Genomic DNA, 18,545 nt, shown 5'->3' on the forward strand with positions numbered 1-18,545 from the left:
ATTGCCAAGTTTCAAAGTTTATGTTGTAATTGCAAATTAGGTCAAAGTTGGTGTATGAATTTGCATTTAACCCTAAATTAAATCGCTATAAAAATAAAATTATATTGTATGGGTATACGTGGCACAAAATTGATTTGGATTATGGTGGCAGGAAGGAGACTCTTAATCGACAAGAAAATATATCTCAAAAAAGAATGGCTTAATTACTTAAAAACCCCTACCTTTAATCTTTATTTCGTTTATACCCTGACCTAGAAAAACTGTCACATATACCCTTGACGTTGTCATTATGTTTCGCCTCTACCCCAAATTTCAAAAAAAAGATGATTTCTTAAAAACAATTAAATTTAAGGGTTATTTTATACCTTTTTCTATTAAAAAATGTACAAACTAATACTTCATCTTTAAAAACGTTCAAATAAGTCCTAAAATTAATTAATTTTTTTAATTTAAATAAAATAAATAAATAAAATAAAATATTTTTATTAAATCCTATTTATAATCGTACTTCTATTTAGAAAACCGCTAATATTATTTTTTTTAATTTTTTTTATTTTTACTGAAATAAGCTCCTTTCTCCATGGACTTCTCCATCCATGCTCCTTCCTCCATGTGAGGAAGGAGCAGCGTGCTCCTTCCTCATGGAGGAAAGAGCTACGAGCTCCTTCTTGGAAGGAAGGAGAAGCTCCTCCTCCCATGGGGGAGGAGCTATATTTTTTTAATTTAAAAAAAAAAATTAAAAATAGATTTTAAAATTAAAATACGGTATTATGTTGAAATTAATTAGTCTGATGTAATAAAATTTACGGTTTTTTATTTTTAACAAATTATTGATAACTAATATAAATTAAATTATTATTATTAGTTGAATTTTTTAAAGAAGAAGGTGTTTTTGTATAATTAATAACATTGACGTATAATTAGAATATATGCTAAAAATGAAGGATTATTTTAAACTCTTTTTCAAATGAAAAGAGGTCAATTTAATACCTCGAGGGTAGAGGCGAAATATAATGACAACGTCAAGGGTATATGTGACAGTTTTTCTAGGTCAGGTATAAACGAAATAAAAATTAAAGGTGAGGTTTTTTTAAGTAATTAAGCCAAAAAGAATTGACAAGAAAAGATAATCAAACTCTATTTCTTGCAGACAACAACATACAAACTCATCATCAAGCAATCAATATAAAACATGGGTGGCGATGGAGTCTCTGGTTTTCCAATTGTTGATGAAGATTGCTTGGTACTCCAAAATGGCGATCCTCTTCTCAGCAGGTTTTCTAATCTTATTTGTCTCCTAGAGAAAAATAAAATGAACAAAAAAATTTAATCTTGATTTTATGTTTGATGCTGTTTTTTTCTCGCAAGATTGTGCATTTTTTTAGTTTTTTTGTTTATATATTTTGTTGAGTTTGCAATTAAGCAGGAAAGTTGAAGATACAAGTTATGGATTGGTGTTTGGAGAAGTTGAAGAAGTGGATGGTACAGTTTCTCCATTTTCATTGGAATTTGAAGCTAATAAGAGACAGAGTTGCAAAGCTCTTAAGGAAATGTTGCTGAGCTATGATGAGTTACAGGGGAGAGTTCATAGCTTGAATGAGGCTAAGACTAAAATCTTGAGGTATTCAGTATTCATGTGTGGTAGTTTTTAGATTTTTATATGAGAAGTGAAAATGTTGGATCATTTTGTATTTTTTCTCTAAATTCTTATGCTGCACAAAATTTTAAAAATAGACCTTTATCCAATCATTGTTTGTGCAGAAGAGTTTTTCTATTTACTTGCATAATAATATTCATGTTCTAAATTAGGAAACACTGGCTGAACATTAGTATGGTTTAGTTATGTTACATTTGGTACTTACTGCATTTAGGATTGTCAAGAGCTTTTGGTGAATCCTTCACGTGCAATTTTAGATCAAATAAAATTGAATGCGTCGATCTTATAGCCTCTATAGATTGCCTATTATGATGGTGCTGGTTTTGATCAGGCTTGGTTTTTCAATTTTTTGGTAAACCATAGTCATATTATTTTAAGGAAAAGTTACTCCTGAAACTTGTATTGACTTCTATGAGCAAACAGAATTTGCATAATTATTTGCTGAGTTACCGACCTTGCTTTGGCATAATCAAGTACTGTAATTTCTTTATTTAATACATTGCATCCTTGTGCTGCTTATATCTGGTCTGAAGTTATACACCGGGCGGATGGATGGAGAAGGTAGGTGGTATGGAATTAAGTAGCTATAAAGTGCCTAAAACTACTACTCTCTTACTGGTTGGTCCAAAGGGGTCTGGAAAAAGCAGTCTAGTTAACAGAATATCGAAGGTGTTTGAAGATGATAAGTTTGCACCCGAAAGAGCACAAGTATCATGTATGTTATCGGCCATTTCATTGATTATGCTTACTTCAGTTAGGCATTCTCACTGTTGACCTTGTCTGCAGATAACTATTCTGCAGGAGATGGAACCTACTTTCTTCAGGAGTATAGAGTCCCTAGAGGCTCGGCTTCTTTCTGTCTTTATGACACTCGTGGTTTGTCAGATGACTCTGCTTATAACTCTGAAATGCTTAAAGATTGGATGACAAAAGGTGTCTGTCACGGGGAACTAATAATCAGGTCTGAACCTCTTGCTGCTAAGGGTTGTTGCAAATGGAGCCTTTTGCTTCTATTAATAACTTTACTACTATTATTTACTTACCAGATCATGCGATAATTCAAGTTTAAGGGAAAGAATGCATTGCAAAGCACGTGGGAATGGTGGTCGATCCAGTGAGATCAGGATGGTTAACTTTGTAATATATGTTGTTAGCGGGCTTGAAGTTTTGAAATCCATGGACAGTAAAACTGAAGAACATAATGGATATGCACAGATGATTGCTACAACTTTCAATTGTCCGTACCTGTCATTTAAAGGTATAAGAAAACTCTTCATCCTTCTGTTTGGCTCAATCTGTTTCATGGAAATCATTTACCATGTTTGTAGGATGCCGATTTTAGGAAAATGGACTGACAAAAACATATTTGCGTTGTTCAAGACAGCTTCTTGTTTATAGAATGTCACTTCGCCAAACTAAAAAAATCCACAAAATAGAAGAAACTTTTGTTGGAATCACAAGTTATCGACAATTTCTTTTATTCTAACTTCAACTTTTTTCGTATTATCACCAACTCTTTTCTTTGATATTTATTTCTATTTCATGTTGCTTTTGGAATACCAACATAACTAATTTCTTAATTTTTGCTTCCATTGCAACTGGACAACAATATCCACATTATGTTTTTTACCTTGTATTACTGGTTTCATGTTCTTTTTTTCACAATCTCTCATATCTTTTCCGTAGTTCTTGGTAACATGATTAACTCTGCCTTTAAGAGTTATTAATGTCCTAGAATCTCCACTTTCCTTAAAATACAGATGCTAGACCTGTTGTGGTTGTCACACATGGTGATCTACTTTCGCTTCCTGACCGTGCTCGCGTCCGCATGCAGTTGGGAGAGCTACTCGGTGTTCCACCTACAAAACAAATCTTTGACATTCCAGGTGATACCATCTACCTTTTTAATTCTCTTTTTACGGCTGAGAGTTTCTGTTTCTGGTGAATTCTATTAATTACCATTGATGAGCTTAAGGATTTAATCTCAATTTCATGTTTGTAGAAAGCTGTGATCCTTTGACTGAGTTAACGATCATCGACATGCTGCGTTATTCCCTTGAGCATGCTGATAAAAACTTGGCTCACAAGGACTGGGTTGCAGAAAAGGTCTGGTTCTTACCAATGCATTTACAGAAATTGGACTATAGATTCTTCTGATTACCATTGTTTTTGTTTTATTAAGTGAAGTTACTAGTTAGGAAATGCTTAGTTCAATGACTATCTGATGAATGACATTTCTCCGCTTTAAAATGACAATTTTATGTCAGCTTATCTGTGGACATTAAAAAGCGTGCTTACTGGTAATAATTTGCGTGCAGGTTCATAGAAGCAGAAGATCATCTGCATGTGTATATCTAATCATAATCCTTGGAATTGCCATTATATTAATCAACCGACAAGCTGTACGCATTCGTCGTGCCCCTGAACCAGAACCAGAAGATAGTATAGAATGGCATACTATAAGGCACATATGGTCGGAGTAGAATTAACTGCAGATATCTGGTTTAGTGCATTTCAGAGAAATGTGAATAGTTTTTGTACATAAGTGACTTTTTATACAATCTACAAAGCCATTGCACATGTATATAACGTTGTAAACAGAGTTTATTTAGGCACCGTTTGGATTGAGGGTTTTTAAAATCCATGGATTTTAGCAAAATCGATGGATTTTAAATCAATGGAATTTAAATACATAGATTTTAAAAATCCATCGTTTGGATTGAATATAAAATCAATGGATTTTTAATATTATTTATGGAAAATAATAAATAATATAGCAATCCATCATCTATAAAAAATGGTGGATTTGAACTTTCCCACCTAATAGGTGGGAAATCAAAACCCTTAAAAATGATGGATTGTAGAAAATAAGGGAATTTATAAATCCATGGATTCTATTAATTTTTTTTCTAGGCAAACGGTAGATTTTGTCCAAATCCATGGATTGTTTAAAATCCATCGTTTAGAATCCATCAATCCAAACGGTGCCTATATGCCGCACGCTTGTAAAGAACCACATTTCAATCTGTACGAAAAAATGTAGATTATAAGTAGGAAGTTTTAAAATTTCAGAATTCTTTTATGAGTTAAAATGAAAGGCTGACCGACTTTCTTCATCGATGCTCGATAAGGTATTCAAAGATCAAGAGTTACAATACATTTCTTGCTAACTTGCAAGTCCCAGATTTCAAATGGGGGAAGAGGAATAAGATTTTTGTGTTCCTTAACTTTCATTTTGACAAAATGGTATAAATTTCTATAAAATAAAGTTACTATAGGGGAGAACTGCATTGATAAAGCAGTAATGAACTAATACAGAAAGCAAAATAAAACTTCTGGATACAGATCATCGTACCATCTTTATTGTCACCACTCCAACACAAAATCTGGAATCAACAAACCACAACGCATTCCGGGCATCCATTAAACAATCCGTAGTAATGAACTTCCGTCATTACACGAATTAAACAATTTGGCATGTTTATGATCCTCCAGAAGCTGCAGAATTCGGAATGCTCTGCAAAAACATGGCCCTTGCTTTAGAATCTGCAGCAAATCGACCAAGTACAGCAAATGTAGCTGTACTACTTCCAAACTTTTCAATACCTCTAGAAATCATACAAGTATGGTTAGCCTCCACAACAACCATCACATCTCCACCTAAAACTGATGCAACAGTCTCTGCAATCTGCCTAGTAAGTCTTTCTTGCACTTGGAGCTTGAAACCATAAAAATGCACAATTGACTGCAGAAGAGATTTTGCAATGAGGCTGAATCCTTCGCCTTGGAAATACCCGATATGCACAACTCCGCAGAAGGGTAGTAAATGATGCTCACACTGAGACCAAAATGACAGGTTGAGCTCAGAGTGCATCTGGTCCTTATTCTGGCCGACTTCGCAGCCGGCTATAAAAGGACTAGTCTTATTGCGCACAAAGCCATTAAGTTTCATCTCTAGATTTGTATTCTGGAAGTTCATCAGCCACTTCAAAAACCGACTAGGAGTTCCCACAAGCTCTTTCCTTAGCGGGTCTTCTCCCAAAGATGTGAGAATTGATGTCACTGCAGATATCATTCTTGGGTTGGGTGGTCCAATCTTGGACGAAATTTTAGCACTTGAAGATTGGGACGGACACCAGCATACCTCAGAGCCTTTCACAGGAATTTTATTCATGTCTACACCTCTGAATCTAAGAAGGCTCAAAAAATCACTCCAATTATCAGAATTATCATTTTCAAACACACCAGAACCTGAACGGACAAGTGCTTTTACATATTCCTGATGATTGGAGTCGAGTAGGAACGATTCTAAATTTGGAAAATGGATGTGTGAACACTGGAGAACAACGGCAACACCAGCCGGTTTGATCCCATGATGCAGAGCTAGACAGATCTCATCAGCTAAGCGCTGTGGGTCCTGGAGTCGTTTTGCAAAGACATCAGCAACTCTGGAGAGCTTGCTTAATCCTACAACCCTCTGGCCAGATGGGACATAACCGACATGGCATTTGAATTGAAACGGAAGCAAGCAAGACTCACAATACGAGAACAGGTCGAGATCTCGAACAAGTACAAGCCCTCCAGCTCCTCCAGCATGACCTACTGCATCATTCAAACCAGCTTCAGGGAATAACGCACCGTGAACAATATCCTCTGCACTCTGTTTATAACCTGAAAAGAGTAACATGCATACTGTGTTACAAGCTCATGTGCAAAGTTAGGTAATTTACGGATAAAAACGGTATAAGGAAGCAAGTGGCCCTTTAAATGGGAACATTATATGCCCATTTTCTGAGTCTCTAACACAATTTTGAAGTGGCCCTTTAAATGGGAACATTATATGCCCATTTTCTGAGTCTCTAACACACAATTTTGGAGTGGCCAAGGAGATAAACAAAGACAATAGTCCAAAAAGAAAATACAACCATATAAAGACAATTCACATGGCATGAAAAAACACACGCATGGCATCTATTCAAAGCAAAGAACATATCTTTTGCGCCAATTAAGCTGCATTTAATCAGCATAAAGACACATCAAGATTCTAGCACATCTATACTATTAATTAATCACCAACCAACTAACTATAAATAAGGTTAAGCCCTAGCCCTAAACTCGACTACCATATACAGTAAACTAAAGTAGCATATGCATAGCAGATCCTAAACCAAAATGAAAAATGATACCTTTGGTGCCATAAAGAAGAGCCTTGGCAACACGAAGTGGGGTCTTCTTAAGACCTTCTCTATGGATATTCTCACCAAGGCCTTGTAATAGAACACTCACAGCATTCTCAATAGCTAAAGTTTCAGTTTGGTGTTCAAACTCGAGCTCAAGGCAATCAATTTTCATTCCATTCTCAAGTTCCACATTGAAATGCCCCTCATCCAAGGCACCCATCGACCAGACCAACAAATCCCAGACTATGAGGTAGGTTCCCAGATGCAAAAACAAATAAGGGTGGTATTGAAAAACCAAAACCAAAAACAAAGAATCTAATCTAATACATAAAAGGAAGCAAAACCCAATAAATAAATCAATGAGGTACCCAGAATCTAAGGAATGAAAAAAAAGAAACCTTTGGGGCGGCCAAATGATATGAAAAAAAAAAGGGAAAAAGATGAAAACTTTGGAGGCTGAGAAAAAAGGAGGTGGAATAGAAATGTAGGGCAGCCGTTGATTGTTGATTTGTGTGGATCTTTTTAAAGGTTCAGTCCATCATCATCATCATCATCATCTTCTGAAATGGTGGGTCCTGTTGCCCATTGCTTGCCACTTGAGATATATTGGTGTTTGTTAAAATGCCACCATCGTCCTGGCTGCCTATTTCATTTCTATTTGTAGTTTGTTGTTTTGCCCTGCGCACCCTCTCTACCCTTCTTGTATTTTGGGCATATAATCATATTCTATAACACCACCCTATCAGCTTTGCAATCTAACTTGAAATCTATGAGATCCAAACCCATTAATTCTTCATCTCCAATTAACTTAAATCTCAATCCAAATCCACTTCAGAATATCCCATTCTAAATACCTTCATTTCATAACATCTTTGAAAATACTCATTTAATCCGTCATGATCTAACCAATATTCGTTCCTGGGCCGCGATGGGGCCGGGCGAACGGTCTTTTTTTTAAGTCCAAGTGCGGTCGGAATCCGGTTTCCTATCCAATCCGTTACATCCGATGTATGCGAGTTCAGGCCGAAGTTTTTCGGACTTACTTGAAAAATTGTATGAAAATGAAAGTTCAAACCCTAATTAAATAGCCTACTATTTTCAGGTTTGGGCTTGGACCAAAATTGGGACGAAAAATTACTGTCCAAGCCCAGCCTTAGAGGACAGGCCTGGGAGAATTCAAGTGTATGAACATGTCCTAATAAAATATTAATTTTAACGGTTAATCACTATTGCTCCTATGAGTTTACAGCTGAATTAATGTTTCCCTCTTGAGTTTTATTATACTAGTTTCGCATTACGTACTACGCACGTGGCTCGTAGTGTAACCCGTCAATTTATATTAATTAAATTCATTATAACTATACCAATGTGTTTATTTATAATCAACATAAAAATTAATTAGAATTTTTATTATAAACAAAATAATATTCAATTTACTGATTTTAAAATTAATTGACGTTGATAATATATTTCTTTTAATCTATTATATTTTTCAATATATTTTACATATAATTAATATAAATTTAGTTAGAATTTTTGTTTGTTGTTAAAACTGATGATATTTTTAACTATGATTAGTCTATTATAAGTAATTTAATAAGCAAACTAATTAAGTAATCTTATTCTATTATTAGTATTATATATAAAAAAAGTTCATAATTCTCTCGATTTTTTTTATTGAAAAAAAATATAAAATTGCTAACACATTCCAAATTTGTTTGTTTTTTTTTTAAATAATTTGCTTTAAAATGATAATATATAAAATTGCTATTAACACGCCCAAGTTTGTTTGCATCCTTAAGAATGAGTATTCTATTATAAGTCATTTACTTAAGTATATTATTATGATATTACTATTACATATACAAAATACCCAATTCTCTCAGTTCCCAACTTCGTAAATACAGTTTATAAAATTGACAACACCACTAATCAGTAAAATTAATCTATCTCAGGTTGCTATAGCTATGGGAGTTAATTAAGGAAAATGGTAATCAAACATTAAAGAGTTTTTATTCACTTAGAAAAGTTTAGAGTTTAGATTATTAAGGATGCTATATTATAGGAAAAGTTAATATCGTATTTGGATAAGGAAGTATATTATGAGTTGAATTAGGATTGATTATTAGATTGTATTAATATAAAATATTAACACAATTTTTAAGTTATTATTAAGGACATTATTGTAAATATGTCTGTCCCTCCCCCATCCGTGCTTTTATATATAGTATAGATAATTAGTTACCCCTTTAAATTTTGGTTTTCTTTAACTAGCGCTCCTTATGTAAAGGGGATTCCATTAAAACATAAAAGTTAAAAGGGAAATAGTAATTTTCAAATGTAAGGGGAAAACAGTATTTTGAATGTAAATTTATGGAGATCATAATAATTTAATTATCCTTAGTTTTAATTGACTTGATTCTAAGTCATGTCTAACTAGTCGCATACGCAAGTGAGCTGTAGACCGTGTGGCTAAGCTCCGCTCTGAGTTTTCTAAAGGTCCTAGTTTTGACCCGGTTTCTACAGCCAATGTACCGACTTGAAAAATGATTTTATCTAGTTATAATAATAACAATAACTAATATCCGCTAACCTCCGCTAACAATATTTCAATTAAAAAAAACTAGTCATATACAATCATAAGGGATCATTATAATCTTTTATCTAATAAATTTAAAAATATTAAATTATATCTATTTTATTGATTAATTTATTCTTAATAGTTACAATTAAAATTAAATTAATTTAAAGTCAAATACTTTTAGTAATAACAACGTTATGATAGAAAAAAATAATTTTGACCAACGAGCTATAACTCAAAACCTTATGTTCTCACCATTACCCACCTTAAAACCGATCCTCGTTCAATCAATTAGAAAGGATGTCCAAAACCTTAAAAATCCTCATTTTTTTCATATTGAGAATAAAAGGAAAAAGGGTCATTTATGATCCTAAAGTTTGAGGGCTTACTTGATCTTAAAATCAAATATTAAGGATATAAATGACCTTTTTTTCAAAATAAAATGTTGAAAATTTATTAATATTTATGAAAAACATTTGAAATTTACATAGAAACAGAGTCAGAAGCGTTAGATATAGAATCATATCATTATGATAATCATATTGTACGCAATGTATTTAACATTAACGAGCGAATGAGATAAATGCCGTGAAATTTATAAATATTTATAAATAATTAAATAAATTTATAAATGTTTATATTCATCAAATTAGAAGTATAATAATTTCTATTTTGGATATCTCTAAAAAAACTATTAAATGAAACGTTGTAAATAAATTAAAGACAAAAAGTACCAAAAAATCCTCGTAGTTTTTACTTAATTACAGATCAACCCTTTTATTTTTTGAGTATAATTAAGTCTCTTTATTTTCAAATAGAACAAATAACCCATTTCGTCCAATACCATTAGAAACACTCGTTAATAGCTGGTGGCATGTCTCTCATAATCATATAGGGAAAAAGTTCAGAAATAAGTTTAATGTTTAATCCAAAAAAACTAAAATAGTTTATTTATTTGATTTCAAAAATAATAAGAATTTAATTGTGTCCAAAAAATTAAATGACGGATATGGATTTTTAAGGAAAAATCGAAGGTTTTTTTTACTTTTTGCCTAAACCACACTAAAAATGTAAATCTATGTTAGGCGAATCAACGACTTTTGGCAACTGCTAGAAGGCAGGGCAAAAACAACAAATGAAGTAGGTGGAAGCTGTAGGACCCAAAAACTAAATCGGTTTCACCAACCCACCACGGCAAATCAACTTGGACTTAGGAAATTACAAAATAATGATGACATAAATTAAAAAAAATTACATTTAACTTAATTATTAATGATAATTAGACTTTTTTAAGTAAAATTTTATAGTCGAGAAAGATTCTCGCTATAATTAGACTTAATAATTAAATGGAAAGTTTATATATTTATCTAAAAAAAAATATTTACACTTTTTATTTCAATATAAGAAAAGCATAAAAAAAATACTCTGTGTTTTTTTTAATTTATATTTTTACTTTCAGTTTTAAAATAATTATAATTTTACTCCGTTATCATGCAGGTATCATAATATTATTATCTCGATATCATTAATTTTTCTGTAATTTTTTTTCTCTGTACTTTAACATACTATTATCATAACCTAATTTTATAAAAAGTTATCGTAACATTATCATGATGTACTTTATCATGATATTATCATACTATTATCATAATTTTATCATTTTATTATGGGTTAATTACATATAAAATCACCACCTTTACACGAAATTGCAAAAATAACACGACCTTTAAAACGTGGCAATTCAGGGCACCACCTTTCATTTCTTTTCAAAAACAACATGAGCACATTTTTAATGACGTTTTTGCTGACGTGGCATGACACGTGGCACTCACATTGGGTGTCCAAGTCAGCAAAATTTTATATAAAAACGTGTCCATGTTTTTTTTGAAAAAAAATGAAAGGTGATGCCCTGAATTGACAGGTTTTAAAGGCCGTGTTATTTTTGAAAATTCGTGTAAAGGTTTATATGTAATTAACCCTTTTATTATTATAAATCTTGTTATACTATTATCATAACCTTTTCTATCTATTATCACAACCGTATCATACTATTATCACAACTGTATCATACTATTATCATAAATTTTATAATATTATGATACTAACATGATAATATTATGATATTAATATGATAAACATCGTTTTCTATAAAAAAAAATCATTTTTCTGCAGTACCAATATGATTATGTCAGTGATACTCATATGATAATCATACGTTATTTTATGCAAGAAATCGTGTTTTTATCATAAAATCGTTTTTATGCAGATTTTTAGATTTGAAACTGAAAAAAAATTCAAAATTAATTATTTTTAGATTTAAAAGTTAAAATAAATTATAATAATAAAAAAATCGGTAAAATTAAAATTGAAAAAAATAGCAAAGCGACGACAGAGCGACTGCGAGTGATGGCGTAGCGAAGAATTAACGACGAAAAAAAAGACAACAAAAATGGAGAAGAAGGAACGAAATGGAGAAAAAGAAGAAAAAATGGAGAAGAGGGAAAGAGAGAAAAATGATAGGCAGTTGGAAAAAAATATGTTTAGAGTAAAAAATAATAATAAAAAATATAATTATAATTAAAATCGGTTTTATAGTTAAAAAAGTAAATATTTAAAAAAGATCAAGTATCTTGCTAAATTTTTTTTATTGGGATAGATTTTTTTTTTTTAAAATGTAGTATTTATTCTAATTTTTCTAAGTAAATTGAATATGCTTGGTTGGTTAGATTTGAAAATTTTCCGGCCAATTTTTAGTGACCGGACTCATCACTCAAGCATTGTATTTTTAATAATTTTTGGTATTTTTGAGGTTTTCTTAAAAACAAAAAAAATATTTAATGTTCTAATATGAAGTGTAACTTATAAAAATGATACACATTCCTCATTATTTACGTGCTTAGTAGAGTTAATTAAATGTTGTTACTAATATACTAAATGGGATTGGGATTCCCTCAAGTTCATTTGAATTTGAGGAGGTCATGTTTATAATCTACACCGTTCATTGTAAAATGAACGGTGTAGATTAATTTGATCAAAAGTATATCTTTTTGATCTACACCGTTCATTGTAAAATGAACGGTGTAGATTAATTTGATCAAAATTATACCTTTTTGATCTACACCGTTCATTTTATAATGAACGGTTTAGATCGTGAACATGACTCCCTTAAGTTTATTGTGAAGTTGAGGGAATCTCAATCCTACTAAATGACCAGAAACTGTATTGTTATTTCAAATGTTTATTGGTTTCATAGTAATAATAAATTAAATTATTAAATAAAACATAAATAAAATTATATTAATGATGTAATAATTTTCAATTTATAAATTATTTAATCATTTTAAAATAAATTAGATATCAACTACTTCCTCCGTCCAGTTTAAGAAGCGATAAATGACTTTTTCACATATATTAAGAAAACATTAACTACTATAGTATTTTTTTATTTTATCCCTATTTATGATAGTGTTGTATTTTGTGTATAATAGTCATTAATTATGGAAAGAGAAAAGGGGGTAAAAAAGGAATTGGCACAAAAAACACGATATATCTTTTTAAGTGAGACAAATAAAAATGGATATGTCCATTTTTAAATGTGACGGAGGGAGTATTTTTTTTGGCGATGAGGGAATCTCTGACGGAGCCGACCATTCTTTAAGAGCGGAGCTCGACCATTTGTGTAAAATCTCGGAAATCAGCATCTCATTGCCCGACCTCTCACTTAATACGGATCTTTTAGCAATTCATTTATAAATATTTTAGATAAGTCCCATTTTATGGGATATGGACTGATTGTATTTATGACCAATTGAGCCCACCCGTGACGGTTAAATATCAACTATTGATAATAAATTTTAAAATAATGACTCTTATATCAGCACATGTTTGAAGCAAAAAATATCAACAAATGTTGATTATATTCATTTCTCAAATTTAAAATTAATTATCCAAACCAAACAATTCATATTTCACTTTCAAACAACCGATTCAAACTTTATATTTATATTGTTGGCATATATATATATATATATATATATATATATATATATATATATATATATATATATATATATATATATATATATATATATATATATATATATATATATATATATATATATAATATATACATATTAGATCGAGTACAAATATATTTTTGATTTTATCTCTAAATAAGTACATACATTTATTAAAAAAAAAAGACATCCATTGAATTTGATCCCAAATATTTCACCTCTTTTGTTGAAATTATAATTATCTTAATTAAAAAAATGTAAAGTAAATGTAATTATCATACATAACGTGGTCTTCAACATATTTAACATAAATGTTTTTGCACTTGAAAAGAAAAATAATATTAGAATATTATTTGAATAAAAAGTATACATATATTGTAAAATTGGTTCCGACCGAGATAATACATAAAGTTTATAATTCTTTAAATTGAAATGTGTTTCATTTTCATTATTCAAATCATATTCAATACTCGCAAATATATTGGTTCGAGGTCGGGGTGTAAATGAACAGAGCCGAGCTGAGTTTTAGAGTATTCATGTTCGGCTCGTTTAGCGAACAAAGTGTTCATATACGGTTCATATTCATTCGAGCTTTAAACAGGGGTGTTCATGTTCATTTTATTTAGACTTTATATTGTTCATGTTCAACTCGTGTTTAGCCGTGTTCGTTCGTTTATAGCTGCTAAACGAACAAGCTCGAAAACGAGCTCGTGAACTAGCTCACGAACAAATTCGACAAGTACCGAACAAGCCGTTCGCGAGCTCGTTCGTTCAACAACTAAAATATATATAGAATTTGCGAGCACAAAACTTAGTTAGTTTTCTATATCAAAACTACGTAGTTTTGATATATTGGCTAAATATATGTAATTTTAAAATTATATAAAATATATATAAATTAATTTAAATATTAGGCAGTTTACGAACACCTAATTAAATTTTTAAACGATCTTCTTTACGAACTTTTATTAGAATTGTATAAGATAGAATACCTTTGGTGGCATAGAGAAGTGCCTTGGCAACACGAAGAGGAGTGTTTAAAAGACCTTCCCTGTTGATGTCCTCATTCAGACCTTGCAATAAAACTCTAACACCATTCTCAATGCCCAGATGATCGTCACCGTTCACCACTTTCACTTCATGCTCCAAATGCATCTCATCCATACACCCATTCATCATCTCCATATTCAAACTCAAAACACAGCCAAACAGACGAAGATGAATATTTCACTGATACAGACACTTTTTATTGCCTTTCTTCGTCTAAATGATATGCCAATTCCTAGATTTATATAGACATGGATATATGTTTATTTAGTTGGCCAAATGTATACGTTGGACTTTTATGTTTGGTTCGGTTTTAAAATTGGACTCTAATGAACTTTTTTTTTCCGATGGAGTTACTTAACTTTATAAAAACATTTCACATCGGACCTCCCAAACCTAAAATGCCACATGTCCGTTAGTGATCGGCCAATGTGAACTGTGGAACCTAATACATCAGTGATAAATTGTCCAGTTACTAACGGACATGTGACATTTTAGGTTAAAAGGGTCGGATGTGAAATATTTTTATAACGTTAAGTACTTCCATCGAAGAAAAAAAAGTTCATTAATATCTAAACTCAAAGCCGAACCAAATGTAAGGGTTCAATAAGTACATTTAGCCAATTTAATTGGTGGTTAATTAATGCTTATGTATAGTTTAATTTAAAATTATAAATGATCTTATATTTTATGATTATGTTAGATCTCAATCTTTTAAAAAATTACCCCATGATTGAAATGCCAAACTATTAAACTAGAATTATTAGATGGACTGCTTCAACTCAATTTGAAATCTCTGAGATTGAACGAGAGAAACAAAGCATTTTATTGAAACTTATAAGATTACAAGGGTTGGAGGAACTCTTATTAAGCATGCATTTTGGAATATGGCACATTGGCACTTGTATTGTATAACACATGGATATAACCTAAACATGCAGCACATGCAACATGATGCTTGGAAACTATGCATACAAGACATTGACACAAGATGACATTTGTACAATAAATTGACATGCAAAGCTAGACAAAATTCATTAGCTAAGCGCTGTGGATCCTGGAGAGCTTGCTTAACCTGAAATGTAAGCAAGCAAGACTGGCAATATGAGAAGAGGTCGAGATCTCGAACAAGTAGGAACCCTCCAGCATGACCTGCTGCATCATTTAAAACCAGCTTCAGGGAATAATGCACTGTTAGCAATATCTTCTGTGTTATAGGCTCATGTGCAAAGTTTGGTAATTGTGGACAAATAAAGTGGCCCTTCAGAGGATATATCGATTTTATTTTTAGCCCGCATGGGTTCTCAGCAATCTGAGCGTCAAAAGTTGCAAGTTTGAACCTCAGCTACACTCTTTCTTAATATGGAGCGGTTGGGGTTGGGTTGCTGGTCATTGTAACACGGAATTATCAGATATACCGGCTTGCGTGCGGTCCACATCTTAGATGTTGGGTCCGGCAATAGCTCAAGAGGGGGGGTGAATTGAGACTTTAAAAACTTTTCTGAAATAATACTATATTGAAATACTTATTAAGCTGGTTGATTACAAACCTTTCAAAAGCTAATCAAATATAAGCTAACTAAAGTCTTTTAGAAAACTGTTTTGATAAACACTTTAGTAAGTTAAAAGTCCAAGCTAATATAAATTGTAAAGCATTTCAGAGTAATGGTATAAAACATTTAAAGTCTTTCAGAAAATCCTTTTGTAAAACAGTAAGCTAGAAAAACAGCAAGCTAATGAAACAGTAAGCTAATATAGCAGTATTGAAAGCATAAAGAAAGAACACCAGATTTATAGTGGTTCGGCAACCCTGCCTACATCCACTCCTTAAGGACCTCATCCTTAAGTATTTAACTTGCACTCCAATCTCTATTACGGGCTAGAGATAAGCCTTGAAAGGATACAGCCCTAGTTCTACCCAGAACCTAATCTGCTTCCCTTCCTACTGGTTTTGATTAGTTCCAGCAAACTAATAGGTTCACAGCCTTAGCTTTACCCAAAACCAATCTGCTCCCCAACCACTGGTTTTCATTAGCTCCAGCAACTACCAGGTCACAGCTTCAGCTTCACCCAAAACTAATCTGCTCCCTGAACCACTGGTTTTCATTAGCTCCAGCAACTAACAAGTGACAGCCTAATTCTACCCAGAACTAGTCTGCTACCCACAAGCTATTCTCACAAGTTGCTTGAAACCTTCTCACAAATACATATAAAATGTTGGTGTTTACTCTCTCATTTAATACATGATAAACCCCTAAAGATAGAGAGAGAAACCGAAAATGAAGCTCCTTTTGGTGGTGCTTTGATGCTCTCACATTCCACACCCCAATACAATAAGTGAAGTCTTCCTTTTATAGAGAGGGTAGAATATTCTGGAATTAGGGCTGAGTCATCCTCCTATTTTCTTCAATTCTTATCCTCAAGGCAAGGTGTACAAGGTGACAAAAGGAGGAGCCTATTCTAGGCTGACTTGGCCAATCAGGTTGTGCTCACTTTTGTTTGCTAGTGCTGGCAACCTGATTTGTGTAGTACAAGGTACACTGCCAGCCTGTTCTTGTCTGCTGAGCTGGAGATCCTCATGCTAATTCCGAAAATGCCCTCTAGGCAGTATGCTTGATCTTCAAGATAGAATATTCTAGACTCTTCTAGAATGTGGGCCTTGCAAGCACTCAGATAAACATGAGCCTTCAATATTTTCTTTGTCCATAACCATATGTGTGCAAGATGACAAATCACTAGCCTGCTGACGAGCTAATAGAGCCGTTGAGCTATTTCTGTCTTATTCTGGCAGAGGCTGATTTGTCTGTACGAATGGCAGACTGACGTGTCAGGTTGTCTGGTCTGGTGTCAGAGACCGTTGAGCTAATTTTGTCTTCTTCTTGCAAAGGCTGGTCTGTCCGTACGATTGCCAGACTGATATGTCAGTTGTCTGGTCTAGTGTCAGAGACCGTTGAGCTAATTTTATCTTCTTCTGGCAGAGGCTGATTTGTGCGTACAATTGGTAGGCTGTTGGATTAGGTTGAGAGACCGTTAAGCTAATCCTTTAGCTTACTGATGAATTATGTTTTCCCCCTTTAAGGTCTTTGCTTCTCCTTTCTTGCATATGGATGATATGTCATTGTGCTCTCCATAGATGGCCATTTGATTTATCGAAATGCCCTTCTAGGTTTGGCTTAGCCTCCAAGCTAGTAGCTTTATGAAACTTGTAGAACCTTCATTACCTAATGTATCCTTCACAAACACTTGATAGAAACATGAGTGAATATTTTGTTATCATCAAAACATGGGCCTTGGAGCTAGGGCCTTTAGCCAACAATCTCCCCCTTTTTGATGATGACAAAACCTTGACAAAATACATAGGTAAAAGGATATATTATAAAAGTGGAAGTTTCATGAGCGGAATATGCAAGCTGACATGATAAGCTAATTATGATAAGCTGAATGTTTAAGCTATATTGTTCAATAAGTGCAATGCATATGCTAGTGCAATTAGCTTATCAAGCTCCCCCTGAATACATGCAATTAGCTTATCAAGCTCCCCCTGAATATTGGTAATAATACACTCAAAACTTCTCCCCCTTTTTGTCATCATCGAAAAAGGTAAGTAGGCTAGCGGAAAATAGATTAAGGAAAATGATAAGGCTTACACTAGCAGAAACTAGAGAGAGTATGAAATTGATGGATGAAATAAAGCACACATTAGGCCATTGCAAAAATACCAATAAAAGTCAACGAGAGAGAAATAATTTTAAGAGCTAATGCAATAGGCTGAAGCACAAGACTAAAAGGATAAGAACACAATAAATACACAGAAAAAATGAGCAATTCTGACATATTGAATTCGCAAGCTAGACATATAGGCTGGCATGATAAGCAAATGAGATATGCACATGAACATAAGCTAAAATGTGTATCATAAAGAGTAGACCATGTCATACCTCGTCATCATTACCTCTTTATCTAGCTTGTTGATTGTGCTCGCTGATGTGTAACTTTGTTTAGCTTTGGACATTTGAAACTTCTTCAGCAGCTCTCTACTGTATTTAGCTTGACCTTTAAACCAC

The 18,545-nt window shown here is 32.6% G+C and overlaps 2 protein-coding genes across 2 annotated transcripts; one reads left to right on the forward strand and one right to left on the reverse strand.

Moving 5' to 3' along the window:
- Positions 1–1,102: 1,102 nt before the first annotated feature.
- Positions 1,103–4,257, forward strand: LOC126655340 (uncharacterized). The gene is made up of 8 exons (XM_050349471.2): positions 1,103–1,275; positions 1,427–1,621; positions 2,191–2,372; positions 2,444–2,618; positions 2,704–2,915; positions 3,418–3,543; positions 3,660–3,763; positions 3,976–4,257. Exons 1-8 carry the CDS (start codon positions 1,193–1,195, stop codon positions 4,138–4,140), a joined length of 1,242 nt encoding a protein of 413 aa, XP_050205428.1. The 5' UTR covers positions 1,103–1,192; the 3' UTR covers positions 4,141–4,257.
- A 486-nt stretch (positions 4,258–4,743) lies between these two features.
- LOC126655339 (GTP cyclohydrolase 1) lies at positions 4,744–7,133 on the reverse strand. The gene is made up of 2 exons (XM_050349470.2): positions 6,844–7,133; positions 4,744–6,328 (listed from the first exon to the last, which is right to left on the reverse strand). Exons 1-2 carry the CDS (start codon positions 7,055–7,057, stop codon positions 5,139–5,141), a joined length of 1,404 nt encoding a protein of 467 aa, XP_050205427.1. The 5' UTR covers positions 7,058–7,133; the 3' UTR covers positions 4,744–5,138.
- Positions 7,134–18,545: the final 11,412 nt, after the last annotated feature.

This window comes from Mercurialis annua, linkage group LG7 (assembly GCF_937616625.2).
Source record: "Mercurialis annua linkage group LG7, ddMerAnnu1.2, whole genome shotgun sequence".
Lineage (NCBI taxonomy): Eukaryota > Viridiplantae > Streptophyta > Magnoliopsida > Malpighiales > Euphorbiaceae > Mercurialis > Mercurialis annua.

What these genes read in the sequence shown, in the direction of transcription:
- LOC126655340 (XM_050349471.2), top strand. Translation starts at nt 1,193, where the DNA reads ATGGGTGGCGATGGAGTCTCTGGTTTTCCAATTGTTGATGAAGATTGC. An exon ending in TCCGTACCTGTCATTTAAAG is followed by an intron (nt 2,916 to 3,417) that starts GTATAAGAAAAC and finishes CTTAAAATACAG; the next exon opens with ATGCTAGACCTGTTGTGGTT. An exon ending in AGGACTGGGTTGCAGAAAAG is followed by an intron (nt 3,764 to 3,975) that starts GTCTGGTTCTTA and finishes ATTTGCGTGCAG; the next exon opens with GTTCATAGAAGCAGAAGATC.
- LOC126655339 (XM_050349470.2), bottom strand. Translation starts at nt 7,057, where the DNA reads ATGGGTGCCTTGGATGAGGGGCATTTCAATGTGGAACTTGAGAATGGA. An exon ending in TCTTCTTTATGGCACCAAAG is followed by an intron (nt 6,329 to 6,843) that starts GTATCATTTTTC and finishes TACTCTTTTCAG; the next exon opens with GTTATAAACAGAGTGCAGAG.